This window comes from Mustela nivalis (assembly GCF_964662115.1).
Source record: "Mustela nivalis genome assembly, chromosome: 15".
NCBI classification, from domain to species: Eukaryota; Metazoa; Chordata; class Mammalia; order Carnivora; family Mustelidae; genus Mustela; species Mustela nivalis.
This window is the reverse complement of record NC_139034.1, coordinates 13,764,092-13,790,973: the sequence shown is the minus strand read 5'-3', so window position 1 is coordinate 13,790,973 and position 26,882 is coordinate 13,764,092. Positions and strand designations below refer to the sequence as shown.

Genomic DNA, 26,882 nt, shown 5'->3' with positions numbered 1-26,882 from the left:
CCCCAGTCTACTGACCCCTGAGATTTAGATATACACCTGTAGAAAGACTAGGATTTATTTACTTCTGGAGACCTGTTCTACACTCTGTGATTCCAAGCAATTCGTAAGGAAAATGCATTCCTTCCTTCCTTTGTAAACTATCTCCTAGCCCTTTCAAAAACACAAAGCTCACCTCTCAAATGAACAGACAGGTCTCTCTACTCACCTCATTCTCCACTTAGAGCGCTGGGCCTACTGTGCTTTTACTATTATAACACTGGATTAATACGCCCACAGTTAACAGTAAATGAACAGATAACATGTAGGACATTCAACAACACTCACAATGACTTAAAAGAAAAGAATTCAACTTTTAAAAAATTTTTCAATGTATAAAAAATAAAAATTAATTTAAAAAAAATTTTTTTTCAATGTAAAACTATTTTTGTTTTTCCCACCCATTGCTTTTGCGACATTTTATCACAATGAAAAATTCTATAATTATTCATGTTGATGTTAAAAAACCTGCCTAGTCTAGAAATTGTTATTAAGTAGATACACCTGGTAATTATTAATAAAATATCTTCTAGGCTGGAGTAGAACACATCTACACTTAAGTCTCTTAGTATTTACAACTCTGAAAATTATAGATGGCATTGTGATCTTAAAAATCCAGATACAAATTACCTTGTTAAGACAAGAAATGATATGACTGAGGTCAATCCAAGGAGCACCCGCTTCTGTCACCTGATGGAAAAGATGATCCCTAAAGAGTTTCAAAAGGTAACGGTCTCCAGTCTCCGACCAGGTAGGATCCTTCTGAAACCTGGGGAAAGGTAATATTTTACCTCAATAACCCATGCTGTCTACCACATGGCCATGTTGATTCTTCCAACTCCGTACTAGTTTATTTTTATTGTTTTCTCTGATTAGGAAGTAGGGTGTGTGTGTGTGTGTGAAAGATTTTTTAATTCTCCTAAAGTTAAAGGGAAATTTAACTTTATAAAAAATAAAACAAAATAAAACAAAAAACTGGTTTTTTTGTTAAAAAAATAAACAAAAATAAAAAAATAAAAAAATTTTGTTTTCAAATTTTATGTGCAGACTGCTAAATTTTTAAAAAATAATTTCACACAACATGAAAGTATACGAATATCAGTTTCTAAGTCTCAAAGGCAATCATCCCTTTCACACTCCTATTTTATAATCATTTTCTTATTTAAGCTCCTACCATTAGATAAAATGGAGGAAAAAGAAAATGTCTTAAAAGATCTTTAGAAATAGGTTTAAAGAGATTCTTTTCCTCTTCTCACCTTTAGCATATGGAGTAGAGAGATATGATCAGATATGTTCAACTTTACTGGTAAGCATAAAATAGAGAAATGTTTAAGGAAACAAAAACTTCAAAAACAAGAACTAGAGAACAATTACAGTGATCATCTGGTCAAAATGACCACCGTTACTTTCCAGTGACCTCTGGAACTTATGGTCTAGTGAGGAAAACAGATGCTCAAATAAGCAAAGAAAGTTGCATACTGAGATAACGCCATCAAGAGAAAGGGAAATGGTATGCAACAGAAATGTGAATTCATCTGGGAAGGCAAGGGAAGCTTTCCACAAGAAGCAGTGGATGCTCTTCCCAGAGGAAGTAGGTCCTGGTCAGAGGCAGCAATATTTGCAAGGTACAGAGCATGCAGCACTTCAGAAACTCAGCAAAGATGTGGATGCAGTTGCGGGTGAGAAAAGAAGGAGGCCAAGGGAGAGACAGAGAATAAGAGCAAGAAGAGGGAAGAGAAAAGACAAGAAAAAAGGGGAGAGAAGGCAAGAGCTAGGAGGAGAAACTTAAAAGAAAAAAAAAAAAAAATGAGGCCGATCTGAAGCAAAGATAGGAAGGGAGAGGTCAGATTATGCAGTCTTGGTTAAAAAACTAGGTCTGGGGGAAGAAACAAACAAACTGCCTGTCTTCTAAGAACAAAATGGAAAGCCGACCACATGGCTGAAACACAATCATATGAGTTTTGCAAAGATCACTCACTCCAGGGACTTTCAATTAAAATGCTAATTAAACACACCCATTTATCTCCATTCCATTTCAAAACCCCACCAAATTGTCAGTAAATGTCTAAAGAGGGATATAATAAACACACAATGACAAAGTGAGCAGGAGCAACAACAGAAGAGAAAATTGGAAGGTGAAAAACAGGTAAGTGGTATGATCAGCTGACTTGAAATAACAGAACTCGGATGCTACAGAAGGCACACACAAAAAGGGGAAGCCAGAAAAGCAGGCCAGACCAGTTAGGCCCAGGAAGGGAAGTCATTAGTACCACTGAAGGCACAGGTATAAACTAAAGCTGGAAATGGCAGAACTGATGAAAAGTTCTATAAATAACAAATAGATAACCTCTTTTTCATCCCTGCCTCCACTTCTGCTTTGTAGAAATTTGCCAGAAAGCGTACCAGCAATCTTTCTAGACAGGGTGAACAAAGAAACTCCAGCCTCCAGGATGCCACGAAGAGAAAGATGGTGGCTGAGACTATTTAATCAACACTTTCCTTTTACTTTTGGCTACCCAAAGCTAGACTCTGGGTTTACACTACAGACAAAGGCTGGATATGAACTTGCCCAAGAGAAATTATGACATTTAAGAATCTACCAAAAACAGGCAAAAATTATACATAACAACATCACACTACTTTGCCACACATTCTACAATCCCTGACCCTGCAAGGACCTTCCCATTACCTTTTTAGATGAAAAAGGTCATTTTTTAAAAAGTTTATTCATTTATTTTTTTAGTAATCTCCACACACATGGTAGGAATCAAACTTAAAACCCCAAGATCAACAGTTAGTTACATGCTCTTCTGACTGAGCCACACGGGTACCCTGAAAAAGGTCATTTTTAATATGAACGCAGAGCCAAGGATCAGAAATCCTTTGGAAAATGAACAGAACAAAACAAAACAACATCTTGATTCCTATGAGATATTGCAGGGAACAGAACTTAGAACAAAGCAAAACCTAACCAAAAATCTTTAACTGAGAGTCTCAGAGAAACAAGAATTAGATGCTGTAAGACAAACATTTAGAGAACAGAAAGTTCTTGAAAATTAAAAATATGACAGCAGAAACTTAAAAATTCACAGATTAGAAAAAAAAACTTTTATTTTTAGACAAAATAAATTTAGATAATTAACTAGAAAGTAGAACAAAAAGATACAATAAAGAAAACAGTAGAGAATATTAGAAAATCAATTGTCATGGTCTAACATCTGAGCAACGGAAATTCCAAAGGGTGAAATTATCAAAGAAACAACGAAGAACTGAAGGACATCAGTTTCAATTATTAAAAGGGTCTGGATAACTGTTAATTCATCAAAATGAATCAATAAGGCATACCAAAGCAAATCACTATGAATTTCTCAACATCATTGATAAAGATTCTAAAAGCACAGGGGAAGGGCAAGGGTTTGAAAAGAAAATGCTTTTAATCTGGAAGTTAAAAGACAATGGTGTAATGCTTCAAATTTTGACAGAAATTATCATTAGTATTACTTAACTATGCACTAGAGGTACTAGCTAACACCATCACTCCAGGGAAAGTAAAAGTATAGAAATTAGGAAGGAGGAAATGTAACTATATTTGGAGACAGGACTATGTATCTAAGAAAGCCAAGAAATTCTAGTGAAAAACTATCCAAACACTAAGATACTGGGGTACAAAATGTACAGAAACCAGTAATTTTTATGTGCCCCGATAATAAGCAATCTAAGAATTTATTAGATTAAGAAGATTAGACTAGATTAAAAAGAAAGAATGGGCGGGAGGCTCGCATTTACAACAGCAACAAGAAAAAATACCTAGTAAACTTAGTGTGCTACAAACAACATAAGGCACAACTTTAGCATTTAAGAATAGTAAAGTAGGCGTTAACAAGTATGATGACAGACCATTACTTTAGTTAAGATACTCAACATACATAAACACAAATGCTCCTTAAGTTTATTAATGAACATGTTAACTTCTCAAAAAAATCCATCAGGTTAACTGTTTTTTTTTTAAGCAAAAAAGCGGATTCTAGAATTTATATAGAAAATTAAGCCATTTTAGGAAAACAAATAACAGGCAATGAAATGGAGATAAGAAAGAACTAGCACCTACCAGATTTTAGAACATTAGTCATTAAAATACTAATGTGAAAGAAGTGCTGCCTTAAAACAGCGCAGAAAAGCTAGACTATGCTTTTGGGCTACTGGGTAGTCTTCTGAGGGGCAAGGGTAGAGAAGCTGAATACATACCTCATACCCTATATAAATTCCACATATATAAAAATTTAACATGAAAAAAAGTAAAACCATAAGTACTCTAGAAGAAACCATGAGGTAATTCCTTTAAAATAGTGGGAGTAGAAAAGGCCTTTCTCCATTCTTTGATTCAAAATCCAAAAGCTAAGAAGTCTGATTAAGACTACATATGCATGGAAAAAAACTGAGCAGAGTCCAAAGAAAAATGACAAACTAAAAAGAAAATGATCACAAAGGATAACTCTCTATAGCTTGTATACATCAAAAAGACAATTCAACTGAAAATAAAAATGAACCAAGGATATGGACAGAAAAAGGTAGAGAAATGGATCAAAAACATAAAAATGACAGGCAACATGCTCATAAAAGTTAATACAAAATAAAATTGCACTGAGATTCAATCTCTCATCTAACAGGTTGAAAAAAATCCACAAGCTGAAAAAGTATTGCTGGCAAAAGGCTCTCATGCCTCATACACTGGGAAACCCTTCTGTAACAGTCTACAGTCACACAACCACGGACCTAACAATCACAACTGGGCCTGTATCCACGCACATATAAAACTAAGTATGTGTAAGTCAGTCCCTGCAGACTGTTTATACTAGCAAAACACTGAAAACAACTCAAATGTCTATTGATAAGGACTGGAGAAATAAATTATGGTGTATCCACAGAATGGACTATTACATAGCTATATAGATTATAGAAGCAGAGCATTAGGATAAGAGCATGGACTCTGGAACCATACTGTCTGGATTCAAATTCTGGCTCATATACTCACTAATGATTGACCCTGTTAAAAGTATTTAACTTTTTTTTTTTTTAAGATTTTATTTATTTGAGAGAGAATGAGAGTGAGCGAGAGCAGGGGAGAGGAACAGAGGGAAAGGGAGAAGGAGACTCCACAGTGAGCAGGGAGTCCAACACGGTACCTGAACCCAGGACTCCAGGATCAAGACCTGAGCTGAAGGCAGATACTTAACTGACTGAGCCACCCAGGCGCCCAGTTTTTAACCTCTTTATGCCCAAACATCTCTGTTAAGTGGGAATACTAATGGTACCTGCACCACAAGGTTGTTACGAGGAGTAAGGTTAGGTCATATTTGTAAACTACTGAGAATAGTGCTTGGTATACGCAAAACATACCCAAACAAAAAGATTTCCAAAATACAGTTAGGAGGAAAAAGCAACATACAGAATACTGTGCATGGTCTACAATTTGTATATATTAAAAAGGGGGAGGAGGGAGATTAGAATATATCATTGTAACTCAGAAATCTTTATATAAAATAAAGATTAGTGGGAGAAAGTGGAAAGACTGGGAACATTAAAAGTAGGAGATGTTTTTTTTTCACTGCAAACTCTTTTCTGCTTTTCAAAAAAATGGTTCATGGGGCACCTGGGTGGCTCAGTGGGTTAAGCCTCTGCCTTCGGCTCAGGTCATGATCCCAGGGTCCTGGGATCAAGCCCCACATCGGGCTCTCTGCTCTGCAGGGAGCCTGCTTCCTCCTCTCTCTCTGCTTGCCTCTCTGCCTACTTGTGATCTCTGTCAGATAAAGAAAAAATCTTTAAAAAAATAAAACTGGTTCATATTAATCTATTCAAAAAACTTAATTAATAAAAAGAATTTTCTGAGGACTATCTAGAATTCTATACTCACTCATACTATCAATAAAGTGTAAAAACAGAAAAAGATATTTTCAGACTTAAAAAGACTCAAAAACTCACCTTTCTCAGGAAGTTACAGGAGGACGTGCCCTAATAAATCAAAAGAATAAACCAAGGAAAGAGACAAGGTATCCAACACAAAGGGAGAGACAATGAGAACTCCCAGGATAATAGTGAAGGGAAGCTCTAAAATTTAAGTGTGAGCAGGCTTAAAGTGCAACCAGCCCAGATAGGAACAGAAGGACAGAGGCTCCAGGGGCAATTTCTCTAAAGGGGAGAAAAAAAAAGGAGCTGATAGGTTACCTATTTTTGACCATATGGAAAGGTGTTTCATAACTCTGGCAGTGAGTCTGGAATAAACTGGTGGTCAACATTTTTTCATTTGCTTAGTTTTCTATATAAGACAATTAAGAACCCCAGGAAAACAAAAATTTAAAAAAATACAAAAGAAAGAAAATATAGTAATGGTTTACTATATGGTGCAACTATGAACAAATTTACCCTGTTACACTGATGTCAACACTGAATGAAGATTTAACTCAAAATTATGGACTAAGTGGTAGAATGTGCATACTTGTATGTGTTTGGATGTGGGTGTGTTTGGTTAAGGGAAGGGGTATGAAAGACAAACACTCATCTTCCATAGGGCAAAGTCATTAGCTGAGTTAAATACTGGGGGGGAAAAAATCAAGAAATAGTACTATAAGCCTATAATTTTTAAATAAATAAATGCCAGAAGAAACAGCCAGAAGTTTTTTTCCCTAATGTCATCTTCTCTTCATTTAGAAAAATTATCATGAAAAATACTAATTGAGTTTTTCTTTTTAACTTCGAAGGAAGGGAAGTGAACATGAATTCTGTGGTCAAAAAACTCCCTCAAGAAATATTTATGTATCATCGGGCACCTGGGTGGCTCAGTGGGTTAAGAAATATTTATGTATCATCTATCCCTATTAACAGAGGTAATGTTCCTGTAACATCACTTACACTACATGACAACAGCTATAATACTGTTCCACCTATCCTTGACAGTTACAACTTAGTACAGACATCAACTCTACTTCTTTCTTAAACATATGGTAACTCTAACCTGCAAATGAGGCAGAACTAAATGGCAAATAATGTAAGGTGGTTGTGTCATTGATGGCTATAAATAATGCCCTATAATAAAAGATAGGGGGCATGCAACAATTAGACCTGTCTGAAGTCTCTAATCTGCCTACAGTAAACTGAACTGACCACACTTCAAAAAGGAGACAGGATAGAGGCAGTACTGATTGTCATAAAATGTTCCCTCCTGTATAAACCACAACAGAGAGTTCTAACAGTATCTTTTCTGTATGTGTGTGTGTGGAATACCTAAGAACAACCACATCTAGGCTATAGTTTAAAAAGCAGCATCCTAATTGCTACCACAGCAGGCTTAATGTCACTTCACATGAGAATTTTTCTCTTTTTCCAAATAAAACCAGTAAGATTAAGGAAAACACATTCCTATTAGCACCCCTGATTGAAAATATATTGTAAAATACTGAAAATCCTTACTCCGGCCTCTCATTGATTGTTCCCAATTTTGCTAGAAGCCTAAACAGTCTTCCATTTTGAACCTCCTATAAAACATTTTGAAAAGAAAGAGAGTATTAATATCCCAGCTAACTGAAAATAAAAGCAAAATTTTACAAAACTGGTATCCTATACCAATATTACCTTTAAACAATAAATACTAAATCATAAAATCCCCACCTTTTAGTTATAGTTTGGAATATAATATTTCCATTTCATTCAACAGTAATATTCAAGATCATGCAGCTGGGCATTTTTAAGAACGGTTAAGGTAATGTTTGTACATGAAAAAAAACATCAAGACTATGTCAACTGACTGTAGCAAAATCATGAAGAGAAAAAAAAATGCCCAGAGGACATAAGAAATCAAAATACTGAACCTTAAGTTTGGACAAATATATCTGCAAATAGTCTTAGCCGATTATGCCCTATACTTAGCACAGAAATTACTATGTTTTCTTTCTCTCTACACATATAGGTGCCAAGTGTGTATATCTCTTTGTAACTAGATCGTTACCTTTGCAAGGTCTTCCTCTATGACATCATTTCTCATTTGAGCAGCATCCAATTGAGTATAAAATCGAGCACCAATCATGGGCATGATGTCATTTACACTTCGCATCCTGTTTTGGTCAGTCAACAAATATCTGGTGAAGATAAAGAAGAATCACTTGAATGCCAAACACGTACTTTAAAAAACAACACAACCCACAAGCACAAAGCTGTCGCTGCTACCATCATATTAGTTTACATAAATTCGAAAACATTTTTTCATGCAAGTCAAGTTCACTTGTAAGACTTAATGATTTCTCGGGTGCCTGGGTGGCTCAGTTGGTTAAGCACCTGCCTTCAGCTCAGGTCATGATCCCGGAGTCCTAGGATCGGGGCCCGAATTGGGCTCTCTGCTCAGTGGGGAGTCTGCTTCCTCCTCTCTCTCTGCCTGCCTCTCTGCCTACTTGTGATCTCTGTCTGTCAAATAAATAAATAAAATCTTTTAAAAATAAAAAAATAGATAAATAAATAAATAAGACTTAATAATTTCTCTGGAAAATTTTAAGATCCAACAGAAGAAATAAGTCTCTTTTACATCTTTGCTATTATGAAAATGAGAAAGGAAAGTTGAGTAGAGTTACATTTAATCATTTCCATTCTCAAATCCTTTTTTACAATAGTGGGACATGAAAAGACTGTTACAAACTTTCTGGGAGGGGTGAAATAGGGGGTGATTATAGGGAAGAGATTTTTCCATTGCTCTTCAAAATATTTTTTGAAACTGAAACTGGGTCTTCAATTTTGATAAATTAAACAAGGCCCAACTTTTTAGGAAGCTGCCTTCTGCTCTGTAACTTCATCTACCAGTTGTCATGTTATGCACTAACATACATCAGAAGAGACCAATTCAGTTTCACCATTATAACTGTGGCAGAAAAATACATTTTAAAAAGCTACCTGCTAGAATACAAAGTGACCTGTTATTGCCTATCCTGACCAGTGAGCCATTTCCTAACCATTCTCACTAAAGTAGCCTCCCCTTCTCACACTCTCTGCTTATAATTCTATCTTACTTTCTTCATTGGACTTTAGCACTACCTGCAAACACCTTATTTGTTTACATGTTTGTGATCTCCTCCCCATTAAGTGGAAGCTCCAGAAGTTAGGGGATTTTGTTCATCTTGTTCACAGTATCTTCAGTCTGGCACAGAAAAGGCATTCTTTTGTTGAATAAAATACTCATGTGGATAATCTCTATCTTAGCTATTTTTCTGTAATTACTGACATATTTATATCTAACTACTTAAAAAGTTATTACAAGCTTTGTAACTCTGGCAAGTTACTTTACCTCTCCATGCCGCAGTTTTGTCATCTCTAAAATGGAGCTAATTTATAAGGTTATTGGGAAAATTAATTCATTCACATCAGTTCAAAAGTACCTGATACACAGTCTGTTGCTCTATACAGCTGTTATTAGTATGAAAGTACTGCTTTTTTACTTAATTTTTATTAAGGAAAATTTATAGACAGAATAGTATAATGAATGTCCATGTACCCATCACCCAGTTTCAACAATTATTAACATATGGCTAGTTTGTTTCAATTATATCCTTTACTCCCAATTTTTTAAAAAGAAAATTTGGAGATTACTACTTGAGATTATTTGAAACATCCTAGATGTTGCAAATTAAGGCTAGGAATCACTGCTGTGAAAACATATGAAACAAATATTTTCATTTGAAAGAGCAATCATCTGATTATTAATAGGAACACAGGGCAACTACTGGCTTCTAGGACTCTGTCATGAGCAAGGACATTTACACTAGTGTAACAAAGCACAAGTGGGCATCCCCATCCTCTAACCCTCAATTCTATATCCAGGACTAGTCCAAAAAAGAAATTGAGCCATCCAAGACTACAAAAAAAAAAAAAAAAAAAAAAAAATCAGAACGAACAGCTTAAAACTAAGACACTGAAAAGGATCATTGTGCTCCAACCGCTTCTAGAACAGAATGGGAAAAATGTCAAGAGATAGCCTAGCGTCTATTTTCTAGAATAACTTAGAATAAGAATTATGGTTGTCCACCCTCTAGAATTCCCCAATGTTAGATATATCTCAGACAGGTGTGTGTCTGAGTCTTTCTGTGATGACTGTACTCCACAGTGGGTTCCTCCCAAGTCAAATACATTTCAAGCCTATACTCAGGGACTTCTTGACAGTCTGAAGATACTGGAGTAGAAGCAAAGGGACTCTGATGAACATACTTTCTGGAGTGGATGTTTTGGCTACAGAGTCTGTAACTGGATCACATCAGAGGTTTATTTATGACAGCATTCAGAGAGATACCGATCACTCTAGAGCAGCACTGTCGAACTGCACTTTCTGAGATTATGGGATGTATTAGCCAGAAGCCACATGTGGCTTTTGAGCTCTTAAAATGTGGCTAGTGCAATTGAAGAATTTATTTTATTTTAAACTTAAAATGTGTATGTAGCTAGTGAATACCAATGCAACTTTAGAGGCCAAATGTTTAAAACATCAATAACTAAATAAATACACTGGTATATGAATTTATTCAAAGAAATATATACTTAACAATAAAGAATTTAAAGGTTGTTTAACTGTGTTCTGCCTGATTTTGAATAGTAAGAACTAAAATTACAATCTATTAAAGGTCTTTATGAAAAAGCTGTCTCATCTCATGATCATTACATACACTTAATTGTATTGCAAAACTTACAAAATCAGATTCTTCAGGTCAGAGGAGTAGTTGATTGTCACCAGTTCCATGGCTTTCTGTAAATTCTCTCGCTGAATTCCTGCCAAAGAGTTGCAAGCCAAAGCCAACACAACTTTTCCTAATGATATCAGATCTGCTTGCTGACATGGAAGAATAAATATAACTTTTAATTTTTATTTTATAAGGCACAAATATAACACACTGCCACTACTGCCACACCTTTACAAAAAAGCTGCAGAACTCCCAGCACAGGTTTCTCAAATACTGGCGCTCAGAAGCACCTGGGAGCTGATAAGATGAGCCTCTCCACCAGAGATTCTCATTCGGTAGGTCAGGGAGAGCAGGCCCAACATTTTAAAAGCACCCAGACAATTCTGATGAATGTAGCTCCAAGAAACATTACTCTGAGCAATTTACAAGCCAACTATGGAATTGCTGCTTTAAAATTTAAAAAAAAAAAAATTTTTTTTTTAAAAATTTAGACAGAGCTGACATTCTTATTACAAGAAATTTAAGGCTGGTTACTATATACTCGCTTTACTATGATCATTACAACTTATAGTATGCCCCCTTTTTACTTTCCATTATACCCAAAATACAGTGGGTGTTTGAAGAATTATTTGAAGAAAAGTTATTCCTTTATTCTGAACACAACATAACCATTACCTGATTTCAGAGCAAGTTTTCTAGAACATCGAAAACACTGCAAACCCCAATGACATCCTGTCTGTCTTTGTTTCCAAAATTTTTTCCTTATAACAGTTTTTTGAGAGCTCTGTAGCCACTTGGTATCTATTTAAATATCTCTTTATCTGCCTGCCTGCTTATTTCCCTACCTGTTTACTTTTTAAGATTTACCACTCTGAGGCTTTCCTTCTAAAAGAATTTTCAAAAGACAACTAACTGAATTGAGGTAAGCTCTCTATTACCTATTACAACTCCAGGAAACAGAATGGTTATCCAAAGTGGCCCTTCTTGGCAGGTAACTATAATAATTATATGCCTAGGAGAATGGAATAGCTCAGCGTTAAATACAATCATTCGAAGTAATTTTGACAGAAAACTGTAGATCTTCAAGATCTGAGACCTGATCTGAATTACTGGATACATTTACTAAATACTGATTTACTATAAAAAGTTTTCAAATCTAACTATACATTAAAATCAACTGAGGAGCTTTAAAAAAAAAAAAAATCATCCTGTGACCATCCCCTTGACCCAAATTCTGGTGTTACCAGTCTGGAGTAAACTCTAGGTATTAGAATTTTTCAAAGTTTCCACAAGAATTCTGGTATGCACCCAGGGTTAAGAACCACTGGCTTTGTGAAACATGGAACGTTTATAAATGGTATAGTTGCAAAATAGGTGAATATTTGAAGGAAGTCACTAATGAAACTTAAGCACTATACAGCTACCCTTAACATTTTATGCAACATTTTATAATAAAGTATAAAGAAGAAGTCAAACTCCCATTACTAAAATAACATCAAAAAATCCAAATTCAAAAATTCATCCAAAACCAGCATTGATGAATCTGACACTTTGAACATGAGATCCTATAACCAGTGGAAACATGGATTTAAAAAACTACTCTGATTCTATCAGAAAAAGAGATGCCAAGGATTTACATCAAAGAAACTTTTCACAACTTCATTCATGGTATAGAGTTAGGAGCCCAGAAAGGCAGGAGGGGAGGTGGCATGGGAAGGAACACTATTACGGTTGCCAACATTTCTGTTCTCCGGAGGGCACTGCTATGAACGAACTCAAAAAGGATTCCCCTCAATCATCCTCAAGGTCAAGTAAAATATTCCAAGTTATATAATGAAACCATAAAAATGTGGGTCAAGAGAAATCAGTACATGTAAATGCTAAATGTAAATTTCTGTGTTTCAATCCCATATCCTCAGCAAACTGAAGGTTGATATTAGTTACCAAGTATCTGAGCAGCATGTACCAATACACAGCCTCCCAACCCTTAAAACAATAGAATTTTCAGTTTGGCTCCACCCTGAATTGATGCTGTAACTAAACCTCCCACCTAGAACACTCCAGTATTTCCTATTAATGAGACAGGAAAACAAAGTCCAAGATAGCTGAAAGACTGGATGGGATTTTAAAATAAGAACATCTGATTTTGAATACATCCCACCACCTTTCTAAAGCTGACTCAAGGTGGGAATGCCCACTTTTAGAAATAAGGTATACACATCACATAATCCAGATTAAATTAGAAATGATTTTAACTAAGAGGTTCATGAAGTCCTGTTTAATTAAGAGAGTTCAACATCATAAAAGCTTAGTAACTCTCCTTTCCTTATTTGCCAGCTAAATAGTTTTCCATTTGTTATTTTGCTTCTTACCTCCATCTGGTTTTTCCCCCCATTTGTTGAATTCTGGAGGTTTTCCCCCCACTCATTTTCAGTTTCTTCCTGATTCTTGATTTCTTGATTTTTCTCTGATTCTATCTATGGCTCTACTTATGTCCACTTTACTGAAAGTCAGTCTCTATTCACGTGTCTGAAACAGACTATGAAAAATAGACTACAAGAAACAATGCACTCCTTTCTCATGTACCCTCTTCTCTACAATCACAATCCCCCACTGGGACTATCTTTAATTCTCTCCTTTACCTTACCATAAGCTATATGAAAAATCTTCCACACAAACATCACCCACCCCCAAAAAATAAAGGGGGGAAAAAAAAAGAAAAACTGAGATATCCTTTACTGCTGGAAAATAAAGGGAAGGTGATGACTGGTTGAAAGCAGCCTGAGTTTATGAATGATGGCAGTTCCTAGCTTACCAATCAATTGTCCCAAATGCTTACTTAAGAGTTGTTTGTTTGGAATTCTAGAGTTACTTTTTCTTAAAAAGAGTTGTTTTTCAAGGTAACTACACAACCACTAACATAACTGAAATAATGTATATTTACAAAGAAAAAAGGGAAGATAATACTGCTATGATACTCACAGAAAACCAAAATCAAAGTAGTCTTATACCAGTAATTTTTTTTTTTTTTTTTAAAGAACTCTATTCAAGAATAAAGAAGAATGAGAGCCTTAAGGCTATACTTGTAAAAAAACAAAACTGTAAGGGGTTTCATTTTTTAGTGAGGACCTGGGGTTTCCAGATACTTGCAATAAAGTTAGGTGGCAATGGTTCTAAATAATGTCTAATTTCTCCTCAAAAATTCAATATTATTTTCCTGGATACATGAAAAATCACTAGTGTTTCAATCAATAATCAGTCACTTCTAGAAGCAAAGGGATTAGGAAGAAAAATCTCCAGAGCTTGTTAGTGAAGCACCAGGTATAAGAAGCTAAGAAGGAAAGTCACTAAGAACCACCACCCTTGATAAGAAAGAGTGAGCAAATCCCCTTTGGCAGAAGAAAGCTGCTGGGGGGAAAGAGTAGTCAAATTCTTCTGTGTGGTGCCCACTAGATGGTGCTACCAACCAGGACAGCTTGGCTGCTGCTGAGTTTGGCTGGGCAGGAGCAGAGGGGAAGGAAGATGTGAAAAGTCTGCATACAACTCAAAGTGATGAGTCGCTCTAAATCTTGGGGACTGTACTGTCCCTGGTTCTACAGTAAAAGAAGAGGTTTACACATGAATTGGATTACTAGGCACTACTTAGACTCTACTAGTTCTCATCCTTTTTCTTCTTGTTCAAAAATTTTGGCTTATAATATAAAGCAAACTAAAATCTTTTTTTTAAGGATTTAAACAAAACAAGTCAAAATGAGAAGGCAGAGAAAAGGTAAAGTGTTTTTTTCCTTCCTTGTTTCTCCATGTAATTAAGAGATTCTGCCTTATATCAAACTTCTATCAGTTAATAAATGTTCAGAAACACCAAAAATTTCTCACACAAAAATTAACATTGTCTTAAAACAGCACCTGCATATCCTCTAAAAAATGTGAAGTACTGCAATGATGAATGATATGAAATAATTACTTTACAGAGCCGTGTTACTTGCACAGAGTAATCAAGGCAAAAGCAACACACTTAATGCTCCCTGCAGAGACAGGGTCTTATTCTCCTAGGCCTCGTATGAATCAAGTATGAAATAAACAGCAAAAAACATCAAAGGGGCCTAGATCTACACTATTATTATGACTAGACTAGAATCAAATTCTGATTATATACAAGGAGTATGCAAAAGAAAATACTTTAAAAATGGCAATACAATAATATTCCTTCAAAAATATTTCTAAAATTTTTGGATTGGTAGGGGGACAGTATCTAAAAGTAAAAATAGCAGCTATAATTTTAACACGTTAAAGAATTGAAAAAATGAAAATGTCAATTAATATTATTTATTCAACTAATTAATCTGTTTTAATCTATGCTGAGGAAAAATTTCCTCATCACATAAATACATTTTCATTTGAACAGTTAGTCTTTGACACTGTCATTAACTTTCTATATTCCCACTTGTAAGGGCTCTACACTACATTCTTAACAGTGATTAAGAAATAAATGTTCACAGTTGGCACAGAGACACCCCCAGAATAAATTGAAATATAGATTTAACACCCCAGAAACACTAAAAATAAATAAAATCTGTCTCAAAAGAAAATCAAGCCTTAAGTTATTAAGGAAGTACCCATGTTCATTCTTACTCACCTGGTATTGAGCCATTAATGCCAATGGATTATTATTCTGACTGTTATCAAATGTTAAAACATCAAAAACTCCAACACAATTTACTCGCAACCTTTAAAGACCAGAGAATTTTTTAAAAATTATTAAAATGAAATTTTTTTTAACACTTCCTATATTATTAGGAAGGATCTCAGAATATTATCTAGTCTAACCTCCCCATGTAACCTCTATCAAACACCACTTTAGAGATGAGTTGGAAATTAAGGCTCAAAAATACTAATGACAGGCCTATAATGTTATAGAAGCCAGAAATGAATAAAGTCAGGACTACAACTCTCTGACTACCAGGCCAGTGGTCGTTTCACCACACCAAGCTGCTTCTTTATTAGTTATTCACAAAAGAGAACTAATTAGATTTCTCACATTTGCTGAAGATATATTAGGTACCACTCAATGTATTAGTCATTCAATTTTACATGTATTAATCATTCAATCCTTTCAATAATCTTCTGAGAGAGGTACCTTATAAATGTGTAACAGATAATAATAGTACCTGTCTTACAAAGTTGTTGCATACACAGAAGTTACAGAACTTGCTCAGGATCATATATATAGCAACTAACAGACTTAGAATATGATGAACCCAAATAACCAGGTACCAAATCTTGAGCTCTTTATGCTATGCTGTTTGAGATAACTCTCAAAATTAGAGTAATTCAAATAAAAGTGGTGAAGTCAAGGGCTGTTACTTGATTTTGTGTCAGTGATTCTCAAAGCAGGGGACCCAGTGAACAGCAATAGCATCACCTAAGAACTTGCTGGAAATGTAAATTGTCAGGCCTACTGAAGGAGAACTCTGGGGTAGAACCCAATAGAGTGTGCTTATTAATGAGCCCTCCAGGTAATTCTGTTTCATGCTACAATCTGAGAACCACAGTTATACACAGAAAAGGTATATTGATATTATGCTATATCCTTCCAACTCTAACTATATATACTTTCCAAACCCTTACAAGATTCTTGGTTAATAACCAGGCATTTTATTAAGAATTCAACATTTCTTTTTTAAACTCAAAGTCACAGCAGCTGTTCTGGATGGAATACATGAAAAGGTAAAATTAAATCAGTTTACTAAGCTGTCATAGGTTAGACATGCAATAAAGAAACCAAAACTCAAAATGCTAGTACCTTGTTTTGCCAGTTATTAGAATCTTTGTTGGGTCCATAACTCGACATGCCAAACCTGCTGTGTGAATGGTACGCAATGCAGAACTCAGTTGGACGATATATGCCCAAATAAGAGACTCTGGCAATAATCCTGCATGCTGTCTGGGCAATGGTCCATCATGCTGACCTACAAAACAAAAATGACACCTTTTAAATAACCAACTGAAATACTAAAACATCAAACCAAAATTAATAAAAAAAATTCATGTATCATGGCACAATTTGTCTATTTATTTCAAAAATTTTATTTATTTATTTGAGAGAGAGAGAGTGCGCATACAGAAGGAGAGTAAAGGGAGAAGAAGGCTTCCCACTGAGCAGAGAGCTCTATGTGGGACTAGATCCCAGGTTCCCGGGATCACAACCTGAGCCGAAGGCAGACACTTAACCAACTGAGCCTCTCAGGCGCCCCATAACTTGTCAATTTATACATACCTACATACACACATGTATGTATGTATATATTAATATATACATATAAACTTATATGTTTATTAATATATATTAATATGTATCATATATTAAAATATATCAAAATATAAATATAAGTTTATATTTTATTTGTTTATATATAAATTTTAGTTTATTAGTAAAAAATTAAGAGACGAACTCCAATTTCCTATTTACAAGATCATACCTTTATACTGTTAGCAGCAGAGCTCTCACTGAAGTTCTCTTTTCTGTGACTGTTTTAATTGCCGAATAAACAAAATTATTTAAAGAATTTATATTTATTTAGTTGTGAACCAAATAAATGTAAATTCTGAATAAAAACAGGATGGTGAAGATTATTATTTTACTTAAAATAATCTTAGCCTCTATTACTGTTCAGGTAGGTGAACAATTTCATTCTGTGGCTTAAAAGAAAAATGAGTCTCTACCATCATTTATGCTGAATATTTTCTTATTCCCCAAAAACTTCCCAGTCTCATTTCTTACAGCCATGTCAGTTAGGCAGGATGGTATCCAACTCATAAAAATAAAAATGTAAAACACTGAGTATTACCATCTAATATCATATCTAATAATATCATATCTAATAATTAAACAATCTATCATGAGAGGAAAATTCCGAGTCTATCTTTTTTTTTTGAGAGAGATAGAGAACAGACACACGAACAAGGGTGGGAGGGAGCTGGGAGCGGGGAGGGGAAAAGGGAGAGGAGGAGAGAGTGTAGCTTAAGCAGGTTCCACGCCCAGCACAGAGCCCGATGTAGGGCTTGATCTCATGACTCTGAGATCATAACTTGAGCCCAAATCGAGAATTGGGTGCTTAACTGACTGAGTGGCCCAGATGCCCCTCATCTCTTGTTTAAGTGCTTCTTGAGGGTGCCTGGCTAGCTTAGTCCATTAAGCGACTGCCTTCAGCTCACATCATGATCCTAGAGTCCCAGGATCGAGTCCCTATCGGGCTCCCCTGCTTCTCCCTCTGCCCTACCTCCGCCTTTCACATTCTCCCTCTCTCAAATAAATAAAATCTTAAAAAAGAAAAAAAATGCTTCTTAATACTATTTCCTGGGTCACTGTTAACCCTTAAATCAGTGGAAAAGGAGTCACATAAATTTAATAAAGATTTTTTAATTATTTCAGGGAATACGACCTTATAAATTCAAGTGTTCTTATGACTGTGAACAAATTTTTTTGTGAATTAGGTATAAGAGCAACACAGTTAAATGTTAATTGCAGAGGTAATAAAGAGCAAATCTGTGGACTGGGATAACATTTCCAAGAAAAAACAAATACGAAATTAAAAAACTGCTTTCCCTCAATTTCAACAGGTTGAAGATAACACATTCTGGGAAACAGTGTTAAATAACTCAAAAAGTGGCTCTAGTAACAAGTGTCAAGACATCATCAAAGACGACTATGAAGACTTTAGATCAAACTATTTAATAAACATGGTAATAAGAAAAAAGTATTTATAGCAAACACAGTGCTTGCTTACTCTGTGCCAGACTCTGTCTTAACCTTTATTATTGTTTTTTTTTTTAATTTTATTTATTTATTTGAAAGACGGAGATCACAAGTAGGCAGAGAGGCAGGCAGAGAGAGAGAGAGAGAGGGAAGCAGGCTTCCTGCGGAGCAGGGAGCCCGATGCGGGGCTCGATCCCAGGACCCTGAGATCATGACCCGAGCCAAAGGCAGCAGCCCAAACCACTGAGCCACCCAGGCGCCCCGAACCTTTATTATTGTTAAAAGCAGCAGAGCCTCCTGGTGCCATTTTAAACCTCTCATCACAACTCCTATAGTCCAGTATGACATGATTATTATTCCCATTTTCTAAACTAGTATATTTCTTATATGTAATCTTTTAATTTGTACCAAGTTAAATAATATAAGAAAACGTTAAGGACTTCCATCTATGTCTCTCCAAAAGTTTATACACACACTTTTTTCTTCCTTTAATATTCACAACAGGAAAACTGACAATTGTCTCGTATGAGAAGTTCCTACAAATCAAAGTATATACAGTATGTCCAAGGAAATCTACTACTCAAACATTATTTTCAAATATCAGAAAAAGGAATGACTCCTTTGAAAATGTAAACATAATACATCAAATAATCAATCAACACCAAAAATAAAGATTAAAACACTAACTAGAAAGGAGTGCTATCATCAGTGGTTCTCAACAGGGGTCAATTCAGCTCCTTAGGTTACACTTGGCAATGTATGGAGATATTTTTGGTGTCGCTACTGGAGAAGGGGCTTGCTATTGGCATCTAGAGGGTAGAGGCCAGGGCTGCTGCTTAACATCCTGGAATGGACAGGACAGCCCCCACAAAATCATTATCTAGCCCTAAATGTCAACAGTGCTGAGGTTGAGAAACCCAGCTATAAATTAAAGCCAACAGTCATCTCACAGGTGTTACTACAAAAATAAACTTGAACAACTACAGCTATATTCATCTATAGGAAAAGTTATACCACATCCCCTTCAACAAAATTATGTATGTGTCTACAGATGACAAGGCAAAAAAAAAAAAAAATGACCACACCATATGACCAGATTTTTAACGTGAAAACAGCCATGTAACCACAGCTTTCTTCTTCCAACTGTCAGAAAGCAAAGTTACAAGTAAACAGAAGTAATATATTTTTATCCATAATTCAGAGTCTTTAAGGAGTCACAATTCAAAAGATAGTATAACGTGGATTCACATCTTTCTTTCTCCTTAGTTTTTCTCAGTATGTACTCAAGAAAATTTTAAAGAGATTAAAAGCCACAGTAAAAAATGCAATGGTTTGTCAACTTCAATAATAAACATTTTTTTAAAAGAATTCAATGCTTCTTTTCCTGTCCCTAAACAAGAGAATGATACATACATTTTCCTCTCCAAATAGAAGTTAATTAACAGACATCTCAAAATGGACCTACTTTTACTCTGAAGTTATTTTACCCTTTAATAAACATCTATTGGAACATAGCTACAATATTTTGGTTCTTTGAACTACGAATACTGGAAAGGGGCAAAAAAAAAAAAAGAATATATTCCTGCTTAAGTAAATGCTACCTGAGAATTTATTTCAAAGACTAATTCCTTAAGTAACATGAAGTCCTACCTTTAAAAAAAGGCATCTTTTTAGGAAAAGCATTTCATAAATGCTATATAGTCACACTGGACTATGAGTCATTAAATTATATTCAGAGAATATAAAACTTAGGGGAAAATGGGGATTTTGGGGGTGGGGTGGGTTAAGCCTGGTAGTGGGTATTATGGAGGGCACGTATTGCTTGGAGCACTGGGTATGGTGCATAAACAATGAATTTTGGAACAATTTTGGAAGAAAAATTAAATTTTAAAAAAAGAAATAAAATATAAAAGATTAAAAAAATAAAATACTTAAAATAAATGAAAGATGCAATGACACAAAATGATAAAAGGAAAAGGAAATGATATGAAAGGAGACCAAAAAAACCAACCAAAACAAAAAACCAAGACTGGAAAGAAATATACAAAGAGATGATAATGGCTGTGCTTTGGGCAGTGAAGCTACAGGCATCATTTTTCAAACAGTCTTTCTTCAGAAAGCACTGTATTTAAAAAAAAAAAGTTTAAAAGGAAAAAACTTCTATCATATTCTTGGTTATTCAGTCTTCAAATACCTCCATGAATCTTTCACACCCTGTCTTCATCTCAGTCTATACACACACTACCCTATTTTCCAGCTGGTTACAGATTGACTTCAATTCTTTAAGACATTTCTTTTTAAAATGCATTGATTACAGGGACAAATTTACATGCATTTAAAAATACAAAACTACTCTTTCACAGAGCAAAAGCATTTGTCAAAACATAGTGCGCTTGCATCTTTTTCTTACCCCACTTTCTCTTTGTGAAATAGGCATCAGCATTAGGATCATTAAAGTGTCTGCTCATCATAGTCTCTCCTCCAGCATGGAAATCATATGCAAACACAAGAGCTTAAAATAAAACACAAACACTCATTACTGCAATCTGACTTCAAATAATGAAGCCCATAAGCAGAAAGACAAGTACAAATTACTCACAAGGCTCTGCAAATGCTTTAGTGGTAAATACTTCACGCAAGGTTACAATATTTGAATGCTGAATTTTTTTCCACATATCGACCAACACCATGCACTTTGTGTTAACAAGACGAAAACCTGGAAAAGAAAATCTTTTCGACTCAACTGTAAGTGACATCTCCCCTTTATTCCATCAGAAATGTGAAGAATAAGCCATGTTATGTATCATTTGTGAGCTATTAATTTCCAAATGAAATACATATATTTATTATCCTTTAAACCTGCATATTAAGTAAATAAATATATGCAGGAATATTTCAATAATCTTAGCCTCAATAACATGCTTCAAAAAGAGGATAATTTATCTTCCTTACCATGTATCCTCCGAAGGCAATATGGCAGATCATCTTTGCTATTAACAGCTTTGTAGCAAGATGTAATGTATCCAAAATTACTTGATTTCTGTATCCGGTTAGGTGGTGGCAGTGGTTCTAGAGGGAAGAGGCTATGGTAGCTGTCAACTTCTGTAGGGACTGCTAGAGTAATTCATAGGAAGACAACTTTAATTTCCTGATATTCATCAATCTTTCAGAGAAATAAAGAAACCCAATCTACCATAAACCACTGGTATCAAAACATACTTTTGAATTCTGGAAGTGTCAACATTTGTAACAATTCTATAAACCAAACTGGTCTCACTATCAATAAAAATAGGCATTATAAAACAACAAAAGAACAACCAGATTTCATACATCGAAAACATTTCTTATCTCTAATAGCACAAAACTACTCTTTGTTTCTCAGCTATTAGAAACAATTTATTTTCTCACTTAGAGATGTTAAACATTTATTGATTCTGATGTTGAATAAAAATCAAGACAGATTTTGAGTCTATAAAGTTTACACAAAATATACTTAGTGGTGTTAAGCATATGCATTCTTGTTTTTTAAGGCATAAAGAAATTCAGAACAAGTAACATTAAGTTAGAGCATATGTGTGACATGTCTGTGTATGTATGTGTAAATATGGCAATCTATCAAAACGTTCAACCATAGGGTAGAATAGCACAATTTTAATTCCTAGCAAAATGTAAAAGAAAAAAATTGAAAACAACTTTACCTTATGCTTTCAGTGTTCCTCAAAGTAAGAAAAATTATGTTTAAGAATAACCAGGATAATGTATTGGAATTTGCTCATGATACTTTAGTTAGGCATTAAAAAAAACTATTTATCTTGAATCCCAATTTGTTGTTTCTTATAAAGACTAAATGTATTCAGTGACTGGTTTCTCTACAGAGTATAGGCAATTTGTTTTCTGTTACTGGTTTTACAATCCAAAACGACAAGAGTTTTTAATGCTTCACATACAATCAAATTACATTTTCCAACCGGACAGCTTCCATTCTGTTAAATATCTTGAATGGCTCAGGAATGTTCAAGATATTTCAAATGAAAAGCAAGCTAGTGAACATGCAGAATATGCACAGAAAATCATCTAAGGAATACTGCAAAAACGTTAACAATTGTAACCTCTGAGTGGGAGGATTTTTATTCTCTTCTTTTTTTTTTTTTTAAAAAAGATTTTATTTATGGGACGCCTGGGTGGCTCAGTTGGTTGGACGACTGCCTTCGGCTCAGGTCATGATCCTGGAGTCCTGGGATCGAGTCCCACATCGGGCTCTCAGCTCCATGGGGAGTCTGCTTCTCCCTCTGACCTTCTCCTCGCTCATGCTCTCTCTCACTGTCTCTCTCTCAAATAAATAAATAAAATCTTTAAAAAAAAAAAAAGATTTTATTTATTTATTCGACAGACAGAGATCACAAGTAGGCAGAGAGGCAGGCAGAGAGAGAGAGGAGGAAGCAGGCTCCCTTGCTGAGCGGAGAGCCCAATGCGATGCGGGGCTCCATCCCAGGACCCTGAGATCATGACCTGAGCTGAAGGCAGTGGCTTTAACCCACTGAGCCACCCAGGCGCCCCTTCTCTTCTTTACACTAGTTCACACTTGCCAAATTTGTTACAATAAATATGTTTAACACTATTTATATTTTTTATTTTTATATTTCACTAGAGAAAGAGAACAGGTACAAGCAAGCGGGAAGGGGGGGCGGGCAGAGGGAGAGGGACAGAATCCTAAGAGCACTCCACAATGAATGCAGAACCCAACGTGGGTCTTCATCTCACAACCCTGAAAACATGACCTGAGACAAAGCAAAAGTCAGACACTTAGCCAACTAAGCCACCCAGGCAACCCCGTTTAACACTATTTTTAAAACACAGCAGTAAATCTTTTTAAAAACAAAACAAAACAAAACAAAAAAACCAAACTAGATGAAAACCACCAATAATTTTTTACTTATGATTTAAGAAATACATATAAAACCCTATGAAAAAAACTGTCATTCCAGAAGACAGGTTCAAAATGACCCCTCTTGCCTTTACTAAATTCTTACATTCACTAACTCTTAGTTTTTGAAACCAAAGGAGACAGAACTCTCTATTTCGTAAGTAAGGAAAATAAGGATCACATGTCTAGACAGGGAATTGGGATGCAAACTCTGGACTCTGATTTTTTATAGTCCTGTGCTCTTAACCCCCAGCCAGTATTTTGGCCATAGTGCAAAACAAACACTGATTCAATCTAACTTTCAAAACAAGGTCAAGTAGCATGTTCTTCTGAAATAAAGCAGTACAAGGAAGGTATATACACACAAGGGAATGTAGCTGTAATTTCTGCCCATTTATTATTTTAATAATCAGTGTAATTTCCACATACAGATGATGAATAAAATTTTGTTTTCTGGGTATTTCATGAGGAGCACCTAATAAGAGGAAGTCATTAATTTCAAAATAGTAAAAATGTAATAAGTGCCTACTATGTATTGGTGAACCCGTATTAATGAAATACAGGTTATCGAGACACTTAGAAAAGAACGACAGAGATTTACAGAAAACATAATACAGTAAAAGGAAAATAGATATGAAACTAGTACAACTCATTATGGCACTCTTTACATTTTAGCACCCCTCAGAATCATAGAGAGGATTAATTCAGTTTGTTGGGCCTCATGCCCAGTGTTTATTTAGTAGATCTTAAGTAGGGCCTAAGAATTTGCCATTCTAACAGGTTTCCAGGTGATACAGGTGATACAGAAAAGATGCTGCTAGGTCAAAGACCAGAGTTTGAGAACCACTACACATGGAAACAGAAGGGAGAAGGGAGCCATTCCCAAGGATACTGAAAGATATAACAGAAGATTTGGTACATATACTACATATACTACAAACTGAAGGATGAGACTGCTTTCAGTGAGCTAAAATGACCTAAGAAGAGTGCTTTGCTTTATGGCGAAGGAGTGAAGAGAACCACCACCACCAAGGCTTGAATGTGTACACTGTGTTCAGGAACTGCAAAATCTCATGTGGTGGGAGAATACGGTACACCACGGAGGAGGAGCCAAGTAGAGAAAAAACTGACAGAGTTATGTTGGGACTGGATCAGAGGGAACTGTAAGTGCTATACTAAGGACCTGAAACTCACTATGCCAAGCAGTGGCACTCATAGCATCAGCGGGACAAAGAGTGAGTGAGGGACACAATCAACTAAAAATCTTACACTCTTAACTCCTTTATTCCTATTTGTACTTTCAAACAAGGCATGCTGAATTCTCTACACTGCAGGAAAAACAAACAAACAAACAAACAAAACTATGGATCAGTAGAATACTAGGCACTATGCAAAGGATATCCTTTCAGTGTCTAATTCTGATGCTATGGAGATATTTTACACCCAATCTGCATGTAGCTAATTGCTAGCAATGCAAAAATAACTCCTATCCTCCTCTATGAAAAAGCCAGTGTGCACATTCATTTTAATATTCCTGCTCTATAATAGGTCTTATAAAAGGCTCATGACTTAAATATAATTTTCAAAATGCTTTTCATGTTTGTATATTATGATTTTACCTTGTTTCAGAGAGTAACCTTTTAACACTGTATTTCTCACTCTACCCTGAAATAATCAAATGTGGCCTAATATTAACCTTAAAAACCAAATGTTTCCACTGATAGGACTATTCATTGTTGTTCTGTTCTTTCTTTGTTCCTAGCTCAACTGAACAAATGCACGAAATTAAGTACGAATAAAGGGAAGTGCCTTTATGAATAAAAGGGGATGCCTAAATCATTAAATATCAAAAATCAAAATAAAGAAAAATCAACTTGGAAGACTATGGACAGAGCTGCACTCTTTAGTTCAGCCCCAAGTGTTAGCTGGGGTCCAAGTCCACCAAATAATACTAACAATAATGATAAAGAAAACGTCAGTGTCTTTGCTCTACTCAAACCTACCTCCCCTCAAAGAACATACAGAATGACAGGCTAGATCTAAGGTATCGACTGTCTGAGACTCACTACTGTTTCTTAACCTCAGCACTATGGACATATTGGACTGGATCACTCATTGTCGTCGTGGACTCTTCTGTGTATTGTAGGGTATGAAGCAACCTGCTAGTTAGTCAGTAGCACTCCACTGCCAGGTATGACAACCCAAACTGTTCCAGACATTGCCAAATGACCCGTGAGGGGGAAAATCATTCCTGTTGGGGAACCCCTGATCTACAGGAAATAAATTATGATTTCAAAGTTGAGAAGTACTAATCTGGTGGGAGTATGAAGCAGAGAATGGAAGAGAAAAAAAAAAAAAAAAAACACCAGCAAGATCAAACACTAATAAACAAGCCAACATGAGATGAAGATTAACAGTAAACATAAGACACGAAAAAGAGCAGTTAGAACAGTGACAGAAAAAAAAAAGCATTTATTAAAATTTGTTGAACACAGGGGCACAGAACTGGATTAACCATAACCTTTAGCTTGTGACACTCAAATCACCGGTTCATGTCTATGCAGGGACTGCTTTTATTTAATTATGCTTAATAACATAATAAGCATCTGCAAACTCAGCACTCAAAAGCTCAATTACTTTAACCTACATCTAAATATATGGCTCTCTACCAACCTCTGCCTTCCTTCTCACTTCCTTCTCTTTTTATAGTTTTATTACATAAAAATACACACATACACATATACATACATTTACTTAAATGTAAATACATAATTTTAGTTAACTTTACAAAAAGCTATCATGCTATATGTAGTCTCCTGCAACTAACTTTACTATTTTATTACTGAGAGTCTTCTGTATTGTTGCATGTCAGTAAACTTTCTTCATTTAAGCCACTGTACAATGTTCCACTATCATTTGAACTGATCAAAGTTTCTGCTATTTTAAGCAACATCAATATGGATACTTTACACATTTTGCATTTGAAAATGTATGGGAGGGGCACCTGGGTGGCTCAGTTGATTAAGCCACTGCCTTCAGCTCTGGTCATGAAATCGAGTCCTGTATCAGACTTCCCCTGCTCTGCGGGGAGCCTGCTTCTTCTCGATCTCCCTCTGCCTGGTTGTGCCCTCTGTGTGTGTGTGTGTGTGTCAAATAAATAAATATAATCTTTAAAAAAAAGAAAGAAAGAAAAGAAAATGTATAGGAGTTTATGTAGTTCCAGAAGAGAATTGCTGGATCATATTGCATACCAGATACTCTAGGAGTTTTCCAAAGTGGTAACAAGTTCACCAATTTATAGTACCAACAACAGTGTACTGGAGAATCTGCAGATCCATATCCTAATACTTTATACGATGAGACTTTAAAATCAAGCTCCTGAGTGGCTCAGTCAGCTAAGTGTCTGCCTTTGGTTTGAGTCATGATCTCCGGGTCCTGGAACAGAGCCCCGCATTGGGCT

At 35.5% G+C, this 26,882-nt stretch overlaps 1 protein-coding gene across 8 annotated transcripts in view; it reads right to left on the bottom strand.

Moving 5' to 3' along the window:
• PAN3 (poly(A) specific ribonuclease subunit PAN3) overlaps positions 1 to 26,882 on the bottom strand; it is a 138,973-nt gene that overhangs the window by 4,695 nt on the left and 107,396 nt on the right. For 6 of the 8 annotated variants that reach the window (XM_082700710.1, XM_082700708.1, XM_082700713.1 and 3 more), the window contains 9 exons: positions 21,451 to 21,612; positions 21,098 to 21,214; positions 20,909 to 21,010; positions 16,546 to 16,711; positions 15,379 to 15,469; positions 10,752 to 10,891; positions 8,036 to 8,165; positions 7,501 to 7,565; positions 667 to 805 (listed from right to left, as the gene is read on the bottom strand). In XM_082700710.1, the coding sequence (XP_082556836.1) occupies positions 667 to 805; positions 7,501 to 7,565; positions 8,036 to 8,165; positions 10,752 to 10,891; positions 15,379 to 15,469; positions 16,546 to 16,711; positions 20,909 to 21,010; positions 21,098 to 21,214; positions 21,451 to 21,612 (1,112 nt within the window). The remainder of the gene's footprint in view (positions 1 to 666; positions 806 to 7,500; positions 7,566 to 8,035; positions 8,166 to 10,751; positions 10,892 to 15,378; positions 15,470 to 16,545; positions 16,712 to 20,908; positions 21,011 to 21,097; positions 21,215 to 21,450; positions 21,613 to 26,882) is intronic. The other 2 variants (XM_082700709.1, XM_082700711.1) reach the window with 1 other exon arrangement.